This window comes from Molothrus ater, chromosome 1 (assembly GCF_012460135.2).
Source record: "Molothrus ater isolate BHLD 08-10-18 breed brown headed cowbird chromosome 1, BPBGC_Mater_1.1, whole genome shotgun sequence".
NCBI lineage: Eukaryota > Metazoa > Chordata > Aves > Passeriformes > Icteridae > Molothrus > Molothrus ater.
Window position 1 is genome coordinate 86,458,985 of NC_050478.2, and position 12,259 is coordinate 86,471,243.

The 12,259-nt window shown below is 39.8% G+C and overlaps 1 protein-coding gene across 2 annotated transcripts in view; it reads left to right on the top strand.

The window, feature by feature from the left end:
- The window catches only part of FHOD3 (formin homology 2 domain containing 3), a 377,016-nt gene that overhangs the window by 298,918 nt on the left and 65,839 nt on the right, over nucleotides 1-12,259 (top strand). For both annotated transcript variants that reach the window (XM_054515024.1, XM_036404996.2), the window contains 2 exons: nucleotides 2,847-3,061; nucleotides 8,990-9,295. In XM_054515024.1, the coding sequence (XP_054370999.1) occupies nucleotides 2,847-3,061; nucleotides 8,990-9,295 (521 nt within the window). The remainder of the gene's footprint in view (nucleotides 1-2,846; nucleotides 3,062-8,989; nucleotides 9,296-12,259) is intronic.

Here is a 12,259-nt window from a genome sequence, read left to right on the forward strand (position 1 = left end):
TTTGAACTGAGATATCAAACTATCAGTTCCTACTCATAAAGAGGAAAGACATGTTTGCTTTGACAGCAGATAAATATTGGAAAAAACTTCTGCAAATGAATTCTTGCATCAGTCGTCCATTACATTGGCATTCTGTAACTACTTTTTTATAGACACTTTTGCACAAATTAAGTTTTATTTCCTATAGGAAATTGCATGATAACTTGTTTTAGTAGACTGCATAGACTGTAAGAAAGTCCTATCGTCAAGGTGCCTAAAATCCTAGTTAAAAACTGATTTGTATGTTTCCTCCATATCAGTTCTTGCTGTTCAATGATTTGAGGCCTTTTCCCTTTGCTTGGTTGGATGTTTTCCAATGGTAATTAAAGAATAAAACCAAGAAAGGGGAGCTCCCAAGCCCTCTCTGGTTTGAGGTACAGTTCAAATGCTCTCTACCGCCATGACTTTGTTGGTACCTTAACATTTTAAGTTGCCCTCGGGGCATTACTCAGATGCCTAGAGAACTCAAAATGATAATTTCATCTACATGAAAATGATAAATCCATTCTTATGTTCATGAGGGATACCAAATGGATAGCCACAGACTTTTGGCTCGTTGTCTATAGAGAAGAGTCAGCATAGCTGAGATGATGTCTGCCGGTTCCCAGGATTTAAAAGAATATGGCAGCATATATGGGGGCAATTTGTCAATCCTGTAGTGGAGGTATGGTAGCTCATCCTTTCAACCCTTTCAGATTTTGGTCTACATGACCTTGCAGATCTGCTGATGGCATTTGTTCAGTATGAAGATATTTGTCAGAAACAAAAAATAACGTAAATAATGTCATTTATCACGTGTGAAGCATTAATAACTGATTCTTGAATGTTTTTTTATTTCTCAGTGATACCTATTTATTAAGCTTCCCATTTGATAACGAGTTCTGCTGAGGTGCTGCCATTGGAGTTGCTGTTCTGGTTCCCATTTTTGTTTCAGTATAATAGTCAGATACATTTTGAAAAGTCACCTCTTGATGACAGTCTCTGCTTTGCTGGTTGGCGGTGCAGCACGCCACTACAGAAAATGTTAAAGCACCTGAAAAAGAGCTGAGGACAATAAAATATTGTAGCTCCCCACGTCATATAAGGATCCATCCAGATCTTTGTTGTAGTTTATTGGCAAACTGCAAAACCCCCTTGGCAGCAGCCAGCTGGGCTGTACCTGTTAGTGCCAAGTGATCAATTTGAGTGACTCTTTATGAGTCTGGAGTCCCATCTGCTCTGCTTGTGAGGAGGTGGAAGGCACTGTATATAAGTGACCAACATTCAAAGAAAGAGTGGCTTCATGAGCTGTAACAAAACATCATGCTGATGCCAGAGAAATGCTTTCCCCTCTATTGAAAAGGCAAGATTCAGTCTCGAGAATTGGCTTCTTGTTAGAACTGTAAACAGTTCCTATTTTATAACCATGCAAGTATGTAGCTTGTTATATTTTCATCCAGAGTCTGTGGGGGTTCTTTTTCTTGCAGAATTTGTTCAAAGCCTGTGAATACCTCTGGAGGAATAAAGGAAAATGAGTTTGTTCTTCATTATTGCTGTTTGCAGTAAGGCAAATTGCCTCTGAAAACACAAGGACTGCTCTTCAAAGACACATTTCTGTCCTCTATATGAATGTTTGCAAATGTGCATGTGTGTGTGGCTACCATATGTACTTAGCATGTTTGTTGCCACATGTGGCTGACTTCTTTACCCTGCCTGCTTTTAGTGCACCCTTTTATACTAATTTGGTCTGTCAGTGATGCAGAAGGGGGGAGGAGAGGTGTTCAATGTTATGAAGTGTTTACAACAGTGTGTTATAGGGAATGACCAGAGCGTTTCAGAGACATAAGAAGTAGTCCTGATTAACCTGTTTAACAACTAACTTGTGGATAAGGCAAACAGTCTAAAGCCCAATCCAGCTGTATTCATGAATTTATTCCTTAGCAAATAATGGTGGATAAAATTAGCAGACATCTGGAACAGGCACATATTTAAAAGTTATTTTGGTCGAAATGTATAAAGCATACTATGAAGAATATGATTGGTAGCTGGTCTTAATAAACAGTTAGTGAGTTCTGCCTGCCTAAAATGCAAAACAGATGTATCTTTGTTCTTTTAAAGTGACTTTGATGAATAAACTACATGTGACGTCAGGTACAAGCTATTGGATGTCTGAGTCCGGCAGAGAAATTTTTCAGAATAAAAAAAAAAACTTTCCATTGTAGGCTCTGGAGAGAACAAAGTGAATTCCAGTGCATTGCTCTCAGAGCAAATAGAAGCAGGTTCAGAATCTTTAGATAGTCAATTCAGATGTTTATTATTGGTGTTATTTTCAGGAAGATCTGGTTTTGTCTGCTGCATTTTCCTCTCCTTACAGCAAGTCTCAGATTTTGGCAATTTGCACCAGTATTAAGGGGCTCTGGGTTTGGAGAGGTTTTTTTTCTTCTTTTGGTTGTTTTTTTTTTCTCTCCCGTTTAGTTTTGGGAGAGGGAGGGCTGAGAGGAGGAGGAGGAGGTGAAAGAGGAGGGTGAAAAGGAGGACAGACAAATGCTTCCAAAAAGGAGGGCTGTGCAGACAAAATACTATAGCTAAAGGTTCTTTAACTCTGCTGGTTTTTTGCTTTTGTATTGTAATGAGCAATTTAACATTTTTCAGGGCAGTAGTCTTTGCTTTAGTGTGCCCTTTTTGGCAGATTGAGCAAGCAGGCAGTTCAGTGCTGTACTCCTTGTGTCAGGAAGTCAGCTCATTTTCTGCAGGTGTTTCATCCATAAACAAGCATCAGCCACAGGCTTCTTTTTCTTTACGGAAACCCTCTGGAATTTAACTTTCAGATACAAATACTTGGAGAAGTTGGCAGCAGAGGAGTATGAGAAGGAGCTGAAGAGTCGGAGTGTCAGCCGAGGCAGAAGTGAGCTGTCCTTGAACCTGAGATCTCCTTCAGCTCCATCCTCACCTGTACCCAAGTGCATCAGCCCAGCATCCATAGAGTCCCAGGAAGAGCTGAAGACCCCTTCCATCCCGTGTGGAACTCCTCAGCCCTCAGAAGGTAAGTATAAAGGAGGGTAGGGGAAACAATGCTGCGTTTATCAGTTTCTCTTGGGATGGTGATTTTTGATGCATGAATGCAAGAACGCAATCTATAAGGTGCCAGAGTAAAGGGTCCTACATTGTTCCATCCTGTCTTCCTAAATTGCCTATTTTTTGCATTGATTTGGATATCATGTAATCTGTTCAATAATAGGATACATTGCAAATTGTTGCTATGATTCATACTATCATTTTCTGTTGCTTTTCAAATGGAATAATTAGAAAATAGAGAATACAGAGGGTCTTAATTTTTGTGTCATGTTCCTTATATATGAGGAGTTACTGAATACTAGACAAACAGTATTCCTGCCAACAGATTTTGCGTATGTGGATTCTCTGAAAGAAATGCAGCAGATGAATGCCAAGATTATAATAACCTTCCAGTAGAGCACAGGCTGAATGTGACCAAGTGAAAAGTTCTTGAATTGAAGGCAGGGGGAATGTGTTAATTATTTTTAATACCAAGAAAAAACTCTTAAAATTGTAGCACAAGTCATAAAGGACTTAAAAGAGACCACAGACAATTAGTAAAAAGGAAAGTATAACTAGTGTTTGCATGGTTGGTTGGCTGTCACATAATTTATTGGATTACAGAGCAATGCTTTTTGTGTATGTTTGTATGTCATTCTGCCACTTGCATCATGTACCTCTCCTTCAGTCCTCAAAACAACACATGCCATACAGATTTATATTTGCACCACATGATGTTGCATTAACATTGGGAGCTAGAATGCATGTTGAGGGCAAATTATCACCATCACTCATTTTTATTTTATTTGATTTCCTGCTACATGCTATTGGTGATTAATGCATTTGTAACTTGCACTGCTTGGTTTTATGGAGTGTTATGGCTGGTAGCATGCTATAAAGCAAGGCAATTTAAGAAAAACGTTACAAATACTGAATGCTGCATATGTTTGTCCTCACCGTACTGAGTAGGTGAAGTTTATTTTATTTAGTTTTATATATTTTCCCAATTATATTCCCCAATTTTCTTGTTTGGAACCTTAAGAGTCTCAGTGGAATAATTTGAACTTAGAAACCACAGATTTTTTCCTCCAATACTGATAGTCAGAAATATCAAAACACCCATTTTGTTTAGTGCTATATTGCTTTTAGACCAAATAAGCTGGATTTTTCCACCATTAGGATTTCAGAGCTGGGTAGGGAGCAAGTATCTCTTGTGATGATTATTTTAACATATTTCTCCTGGAAGCATTAAAAAAAATTGCAGCATGAAATGGAGCAGCACGAACCATTTGGAGAATACATTTAGAGCAGGTGTACAGGGCAGCTTCAGACAGCCAGAATATGGCAAAGCTATCAACATGTAGGTAGACAGGACATCTCTACTAAAACTCCTGGAATATAGTAGGCATTGGAGGGCAGCACCTGGAAGCCTGGCAAACGGTCCACAAGGAGACAATATATGGATGGGGCAGGGTAGCCTTCCAGCCAGGGGCAGCTGCAGGCAAAGAGCCAGGATAGAACCTAAACAGAGGCCTGAAATCTGCATACTTCAGCAGGATCTGGGCATGGGGAATGACTGTTTTTTCAGACCTACCAAGAGCATTGGAAAGATCATAGGTAGTCATGAGCTTGTGGGCAGGACACACCATCTGGAAGTGCCCATATTATTGGATATCTGCCAGCAGGGGACGGGCTTAATGTAGAGCTGTGCCATGGTCTCTGTACTATTACTTGACTTCCTTATGCTCCATGCTGAATTAAAATCTCAATTTTACTGGTTTTAGGAAGGGTTATGAATCCCACTTAATAGGTAGAGAAAATGAGTCGTTAACTTCCTTAAGTCAGTTGTAAGAAAAGCTGAAACAGAGCCATGAACAGAACTCAGATTACTTGCACCCCAAGCAGTTGCTTTTAATATAACGGGGTTCACCATCTTCCCAAGCAGGAATGAAACTGCAGAAGGAAAACAGTTCCTTGATTCTGTGCATATGATGCTTTAAAGACTCTGCAAGAATGGTGTTAACAGATGTGTGATATTCATTTGCAGAATTCAGAACCTGAGGTCAAAGGCAAAGAGTGTTCATCTACTAGCAAAACAATAAGGGATTTTTGAAGTCAGACTTATTTTATTCCTTTTGTGCTGAAATATCCTTTGGCCAATCCAGTATCTACTGTTATTAAGAAGGAAACAGATTCTGTCTGTGGAACTTGGTCTCACACTGTGAAATGTGTCAGTACCATTACCCAATATAAAAATCTGGACTTACTGAGCTGCAGTGTTTTCTTGTATAAAACAATTGGTTCCACTAAAGTAATCAAGTCTTGTAGGACTTGCTCTTGTAAAACTTGTATTGTGGCATTCAGAGGAAATGAAGGCAGTCCTGTAACTACAAAAAGGAACTTAATTTTTTTCAGAGCAGCTACTTACTCTTTTGTAATTTAATTGGAGAATGTTTTGTGAAGTGCAAGTATGCAGTAAAGGAGGAGCAACAATAACTGAGACATCTCTGAAGTCAATCTACAAAGGAATTTCAGGTGAACCCTTCTGTGAAAGAAGCAGCTTTTTTAGCACTTAAGAAAGTAAGCAGTCCAACCCAAGTGTACATGGTGGACAGTAGGAGACCTTCTGAGCATAGTGAAAGTTGAGTAGGGTTAGGATGCTGCCCAACACATGGCATCTCAGCAGATGAAGAAGCACCAGAGCATAAGCATGGAATGAGGCCAATGCAGCCCCAGTTGCAGAGCCAAAGGAAACATGATACAGAAAGTCCCAGGAGGATCTGGGGTGGGAGGACAAAAAATGAACATTTCTGACTGCATGAAGAAAGAGCCAATTCAGTCTGCACCTGTTCTTACCAACACAAAGAATGGGAGGAAAAACTTGGAGTGGGAGTGGGGACGGATAAAGAGTCTCTGCAGAATTCAGAGGAAAAGGAATACTGTGCTGGAGTAGCTGAAGGGAAATAACAGCCAAGACTTTAGGCAATGCCTGAACAATTGACCAAGAGGTCTTGGGCAGACATAGACATTTTCAGACTTACTGTATGCATCCACGAGAGACACCAAACATCTCTATCTTACACCTCCAAGTGGAAGGCAGAGAAAATAGATGAGGATGTGGCTGGCTAATCAATTAGCCTGACAGGGGATTAGATGTGAGCCCAGAGGGATATTTCTTCTCTCTGAGGGCTTATAGGACTGTAGGGTTGAGTTCTTATCAGCAGGATACAGCATCTTGTGTCTGCTTCAAAGTTGATTTATAGTTGAGTATTAAAGGAAATGTCCATATCCCTCTACCACATTATAAGTTCTTAGGCTTGCTTTTCAGAAGGGATCAGCTTATAAAGGTATCATGCTTCTTAACATCTCAGGCACACCTTCTTTGCTGTTGATGCTTTTTGATTTGACCAGGCTTGCTTTCCTGAGTCTTTGCAGTCTCCACCAGCAAGAAGTCTGAAGACAGGGAACAGAGCCTGGTCTGTTATTTATTTCTCTTGCCACCTGTGAGGTTGCCACTTAGAGTAGTGTTTTGTCTGATATGAAAATGGACCCAGTAGGTGAAGGACTGAAAGTTTGGGCTCATTTCAAATAGGCCATTACCAAGCATTCACTGAGAACTGTATTTTTTAACATCTTCGGAAGTTCTCACTAATATCAATGCAGTGATGGAAATGCAAGTGATAGACACATGTCTAGCTTGCTGGCTTTGTTCTCTTGGTAGTGTTTCCTGGCAGATTGGATTTTTGTACTGTTTCTTAAGGAAAGTCCTGCTGGACTTAGCTCACTGTTTTCAAGTGATTTTAGCTATAGGTAGATTGTTTGATATTATCCCGAGAGAGAGAGAGAGAGAGAGGCTGTCAAAATGAGTGTCAATATATCCTTGTTTTCTTCCAGTACTTAAATTATGTTACTCCTGGAACTCAAAAGAGCAGACTATGTCAGTACAGTGCTCTTTACTCTTTGTTATGTATTAGATTTTGCTAAGTTGCTGTGTATTTCTGGTATATGTGAAATATTTCTTGTTAGAACAATATCTGGAATTCTTTCCAACATTCAAATTTTCTCAAGCATTTCTTACATTTCCCCTGACTTTTTTCTATTGAATCTTCAGTGTGGCTTCATGATGACAACATTGCAGTAAGCTTTAGGAGTCCTGGCCGTGTTTTAATTAGCTTCTTTCTCCATCTGAGCTGTTGGAGTTGACTTTTTTGGTTATTGCATGACAGTTGGTTTGTTTTTTGGGTTTTTGTAGAGATAAATATCTAACATTTATCTGAAATTAAGATTATTCATGGATGAATTGGTGACATTTGTATATATGGACCACTGAACCATGGCAAGCTGAGAATCTTTCATGCTAAAGTACCACATTAGTTCCAGGAACTCCCGAAGAATTCCTAAGCTTTCATCTCAGTCGTATTCAAATCTTGGCTTGACTTTTAAATGTTCTCATTCTATACCTACACACTGACAGCTGTGGTGAGAAACACATCACCGGGATTTGCAGCGTCTGCCAACTTCTTGACAGCCCTCTGTAATTTTGATTCTCTTCTAGGCAGTATCCAGGATACAGTCATAGGTAAGGTACATTTAGAGAAATGAGGCATGGGCAGAGGTGCTTGCATATCTAGTGTTAGACATTTAGGTGCTCTCAATGGAGAAGAATATGATCTTCATTATTTTGGCTTATATTTACTTAGGATAAATCTACTTTCCTGCTCACTAGAGGACTGAAATATTTGGATTGCATTCCAGTGTTTCAGTGTGATTTTTTTTTTCCTTCAAAGGTTCATGTAGTACCTGAATAAATTCTCATTGGATTTTGTGTAATCCTAAGACAATGAGAAGTCCAGAAGACTCTTTTGCAATATTGCAATGAAAAATAGTTAACAGAGAGACAAAACAAGTATGACTTGGTCATTATAGTTCAGCCACCCACAAGATCTAGTACAGAGGGAATTCAAAACTATGCAGAGCTAACATGCATGTCCATTTTTGCCACACTTTGCATGGCCGTTTCAGAGAACTGTGAGCTTCTTGATGTGATATGTGTGGATGCTCTTCAGTTTCTTTGCAGCATGCAGAGAATATTTGCATGTGAAAATCTGCTGTTACTGCTAAAAACCCTAAAGGTGAATGAATTATTTTTACTGGGAAAGCAGGGAAGAAGAAACCAAGTATACTATCAACAGTGTTTGCTGTGTGCCAACTGATAAAAAAGCTCATTGTGTGCCATATGCCAACCAACTGGAAACTAAATATGTGCCATATGCCAGGCAGTTGGAAACTTTGCTTAATTTTGATGTGGCTATTCTGAAGTAAATGTGCATGAAACAACATATGGTTTTTGTCAGCCAAATGTGTGACAGTGCCATTTCGAGACTGTGCCATTCAAGTGTGTTATTAAAACTAATATTTGTATTTTTTTTGTTGAAGTGTTCCTCATCAGGTGAAAAAAGAACTCTTCCAGAACCCAAAGAAAATTCAACCAAAAGCCACAATCACCCTCCTTTTTGTTTGTTTTTTTTTTTTTTTTCCTTTTTTTAAATCTCTTCTTTCCTGGCTCTGTCTAGGCACTGAGTTGTCAATGCTCAGGTGAGATGCCCATTTTCTGCTGGTTCGTTCAAATCCTTGTGCGAGTCCAACTCTGCAGCTGTGGAAGTATGTATGAAAACAGTGGGCTGGCTGCAGACAGCCAGTGAGGGGCCTGCCAGGCCACTCTCACCTGCAATGCTGTCGTCACACAACATCCATCAGTCTGTTGCTCCTAATGTTCCTAAGCACGCCGTGGGCTTGCGTTTTATTTTATTTCCATAAGGCACTTGTACTGCACTCACGTCCCTCTCATTTTGAGGGGTGAACCTGAGATGGCTCTGTTGTTAAGTGAATCTCTTTCTCCCATTGTTCTCTCCACCAGTGAGTGCCAGTGAACCCGAACCAGAGACAGAGACAGAACCAGAACCAGAGCAGGAGGCTGAGGCTGAGGCCAAGCAGGGAACGGAGACACCCAAGGAAATAGAGGCTGCAGAGGTGGGACCAGAGAGTGAGGTGGAGCAAGGACCAGAGAGAGAGCCAGAAGAAAGTGCAATACTCAGTGAAAAGGAGAGGCAGAATGAGGAAGTGAATGAAAAAGACAACTGTTCTGCATCCAGTATATCCTCAGCAAGCAGCACTTTAGAGAGGGAAGAGAGAGAGGACAAGTTAACCAGTGACAATGAAACTGGTAAAGTGAAGCTTTTTCAATAATGAAGGGTTTCTGGTGGAAAAAAAAAAGTGTTAAATTAGCTCTGATATTGTGTTAATTAGTTAACAAACCTGTCTAAGACTTTCTTCACCATGGCCAAGTCTTGTCTACTTTCTGCTTGGACATCCAGACGTTATTTGGGTTACTATGTTTGAGGGACAGTAGGGCCTTGATGAAATGAAGTTTCATTTGATTTGAGACCATTTTCTTCCCCTAAGATTAATATATTAACTACTGAATCAGCATGTGCAGAGACTTGGATCTCTAGCTCCTGGAGAACTTATTTGGGTTTTCTGTACATAAGTCAGTGAGACAAAGGGCTGTGCTGGCATGATTCATCATGAAGTTCCAGATACCATTTCTCATAATTTTAGTGGAAAAGGAAGAGCAGTGAGGGCTGAGATGTTTGTTCCTTCCCTTCTGTCTTAGACAGGCTTCAGACAGCAGAGGGAGATACACAGGAGCTGCTGAAGATAGGTCTGGGCTATCTTTGGCTCATGTGGAGAAGGCACATGAAATACACCTTGTCTGGAAAAGACCAGTTTCATGGTGCTGAGGGATTCTAGTCAAATAGGCCACCAGGTACCAGCCTGGAAAGGCTCAGCCTGGGAAACACCTTAAGTACCAAGTTTCTGCCCAGAAAGATAATGATAACCAGTTTCTGCCCAGAGAGATAATTATTTCAGCCCAGGCAGGGAGGAAATAAAAGGCAGATTTTGACTTTGTTGATTACTCTTTTCCCTTTTTTATAGGGAGGTAAAGAAATGTAATGTAATTAGGGCATTTGATTCCCAAGTTTTCTTTGGTCTGAACCATGGAATTGTCCTATATTCTCTAAATTCAAGATAAGAAAATGAGATGTGCTTCACAGTGTGAAATAATCCTGCTCTGTCCTGAAAGAAGAGGGATAGTTCTGAATGCCAACAATTACCTCACAGACATAAACTGTCAGATTGAATTGTTCAAGTTTAAATCTGTCACTTTTTTTCTGGGAAGCATTACACGAATTTTGTCCTAAATTTTAAAGCTAACTTCTTTTCAGTCAGTACCAAGATTGAGTTACCTAGAATGCTATTGTACTCATAAAGAATGTAGATGGATATATCTGTAGGAAAGGCTAGGGAAGGATCACAAATGAAGGATGTTGCTACACTGTGGTATAGTCCAAGATAGGCCAAGTGCAAAAAAGAACAGTTGCAAGTCTTTTCTTATTACCTTGTCTATTACTGACCTGTTACCACTCTAATTTAAAGTCCTTATGTACTTTTGTTAAAAGCTAAGAAATGTATTCTTACTAAAATCAACATCTTAAAATTGTCCTACACAGAGATTTATTTGGTAGTGATGTATAGGAGGACTCATGTAGTGAGTTGTTTGCTCTCTAGTAGGTGAGGAGTTCTGGAAAGCAAATGAGCACTTCCTCAGTTTTGACATTCCCAAGAAGCATTTTGCCATTTATGAGATGGTCCATTGGTCCTGCCCAGGTGCAATGAGGACAAAGGCTTGCCCTTGGTGCAAGCTTCTTCATTAGCCATCCTGCCAAATTTGGCTTTCCAACAAGTTTTGTTTCTCCAATGGTATTTCAAAGCTTTGCCTGTGGAGAGGAGAGCAGAAGAGGCCACCAAGGTAGCAAGAGTCTTCACAGATATGATTTTTGATCAGCTTGGACAGTTGGGGGTGGAATTGGGGAATGCAAATTAGAGATTGTGTCTGGGCAAATTTTGATGAGTAGTTTTGCAAAGGAATTAAACACTGGAGGATCCCATCTGGTGAAACTGAGAGGGGGTAGATCATGTGGGGTTTGTGGGATGGATCTTGGGAGCCATCTTGAACGTCTTTGAAGGAAAGGCTTGGAGTAGAGGGAAATCCTCTGAGAGGGCACAGCTGGGTAGAATCTATGGTGTGGGGAAGGAGTTGTCTAGTGATGTTGTCTAATGAAGCTACCTCAGAGAGAAATCAAAGAGACTGCCTCAGGTGGACAAGTATTGGTAAGAAAACAATCCCATGGATCAAGTCTGAGGAAAAATGAGCAGATAATGGAAGCAGTCAGTCCACCAGCAGGAAAGTAGGTCGTATCCATTTGTGAAAAAAAGTCTTTCTTTTGTGTGGGGTTAAACCTCTGGACTGATTTCAAAACACAGGTTTAGAGTTTGATCTAAATAGCGGCAGGAGTTACTGCTGTCTATATACTTTGTGCTGCAAGGCCCTACATTTTAATGCAATGCTGGTTTAAGTGAGGGGAGGCTGGGAGTTGTGGGGCCCTGGATGTATCTCACCAAGAGGACACCTTCTCAGAATACAGGACTAGATATTGTGGTAAGAAAGCAACTCCATTGACAGAGAAAGCTGTAAAATATACTTAAAACTCCAAGGTATTGAAAAAGGTGGCAGCATAAGTGAAGAAAGCAAGATAAAATTAGAGTTTAAGAAAAATGGCAACCTACAGGTATAAAATAAAATCTTAAACCACAAGGCCCCCCAAAAAAGGCAGGCTAGCAATCAAAGTAAAATGATGAAATAAAAGAAGTAGAGTTTATGAAAAATGTGTAAGGACTATGGGGAACAGAAGGAATTCCATACAGGAAATATAATAAGTGTGAAGAATTATCATTGTTTAATCACTTCATCTGATGCCACTGGAAAAAGGAGGACCATAATTGTTAGACACATTATCCACATTGGTTAGTAGTATTAAATTCGGGGAAATGGAGTCACATTTCCCCAAATTTAATACTACTTTAAATTCTTACATTTACATCATATATTTTTCAAGTTTGACCACTATAATTTGTTATTTATGATGCTGTCTCAGACATGCTATTTTGCTTATTATTGGTGAGAAAAGCAGTAGTCAGAAAGATGAAGCTTCATTATAGTGAAATGTTAAATGATTGTAATGTAGGAAGGCCAATAGTCTTTCAACACTGACATATAACAGGGAGG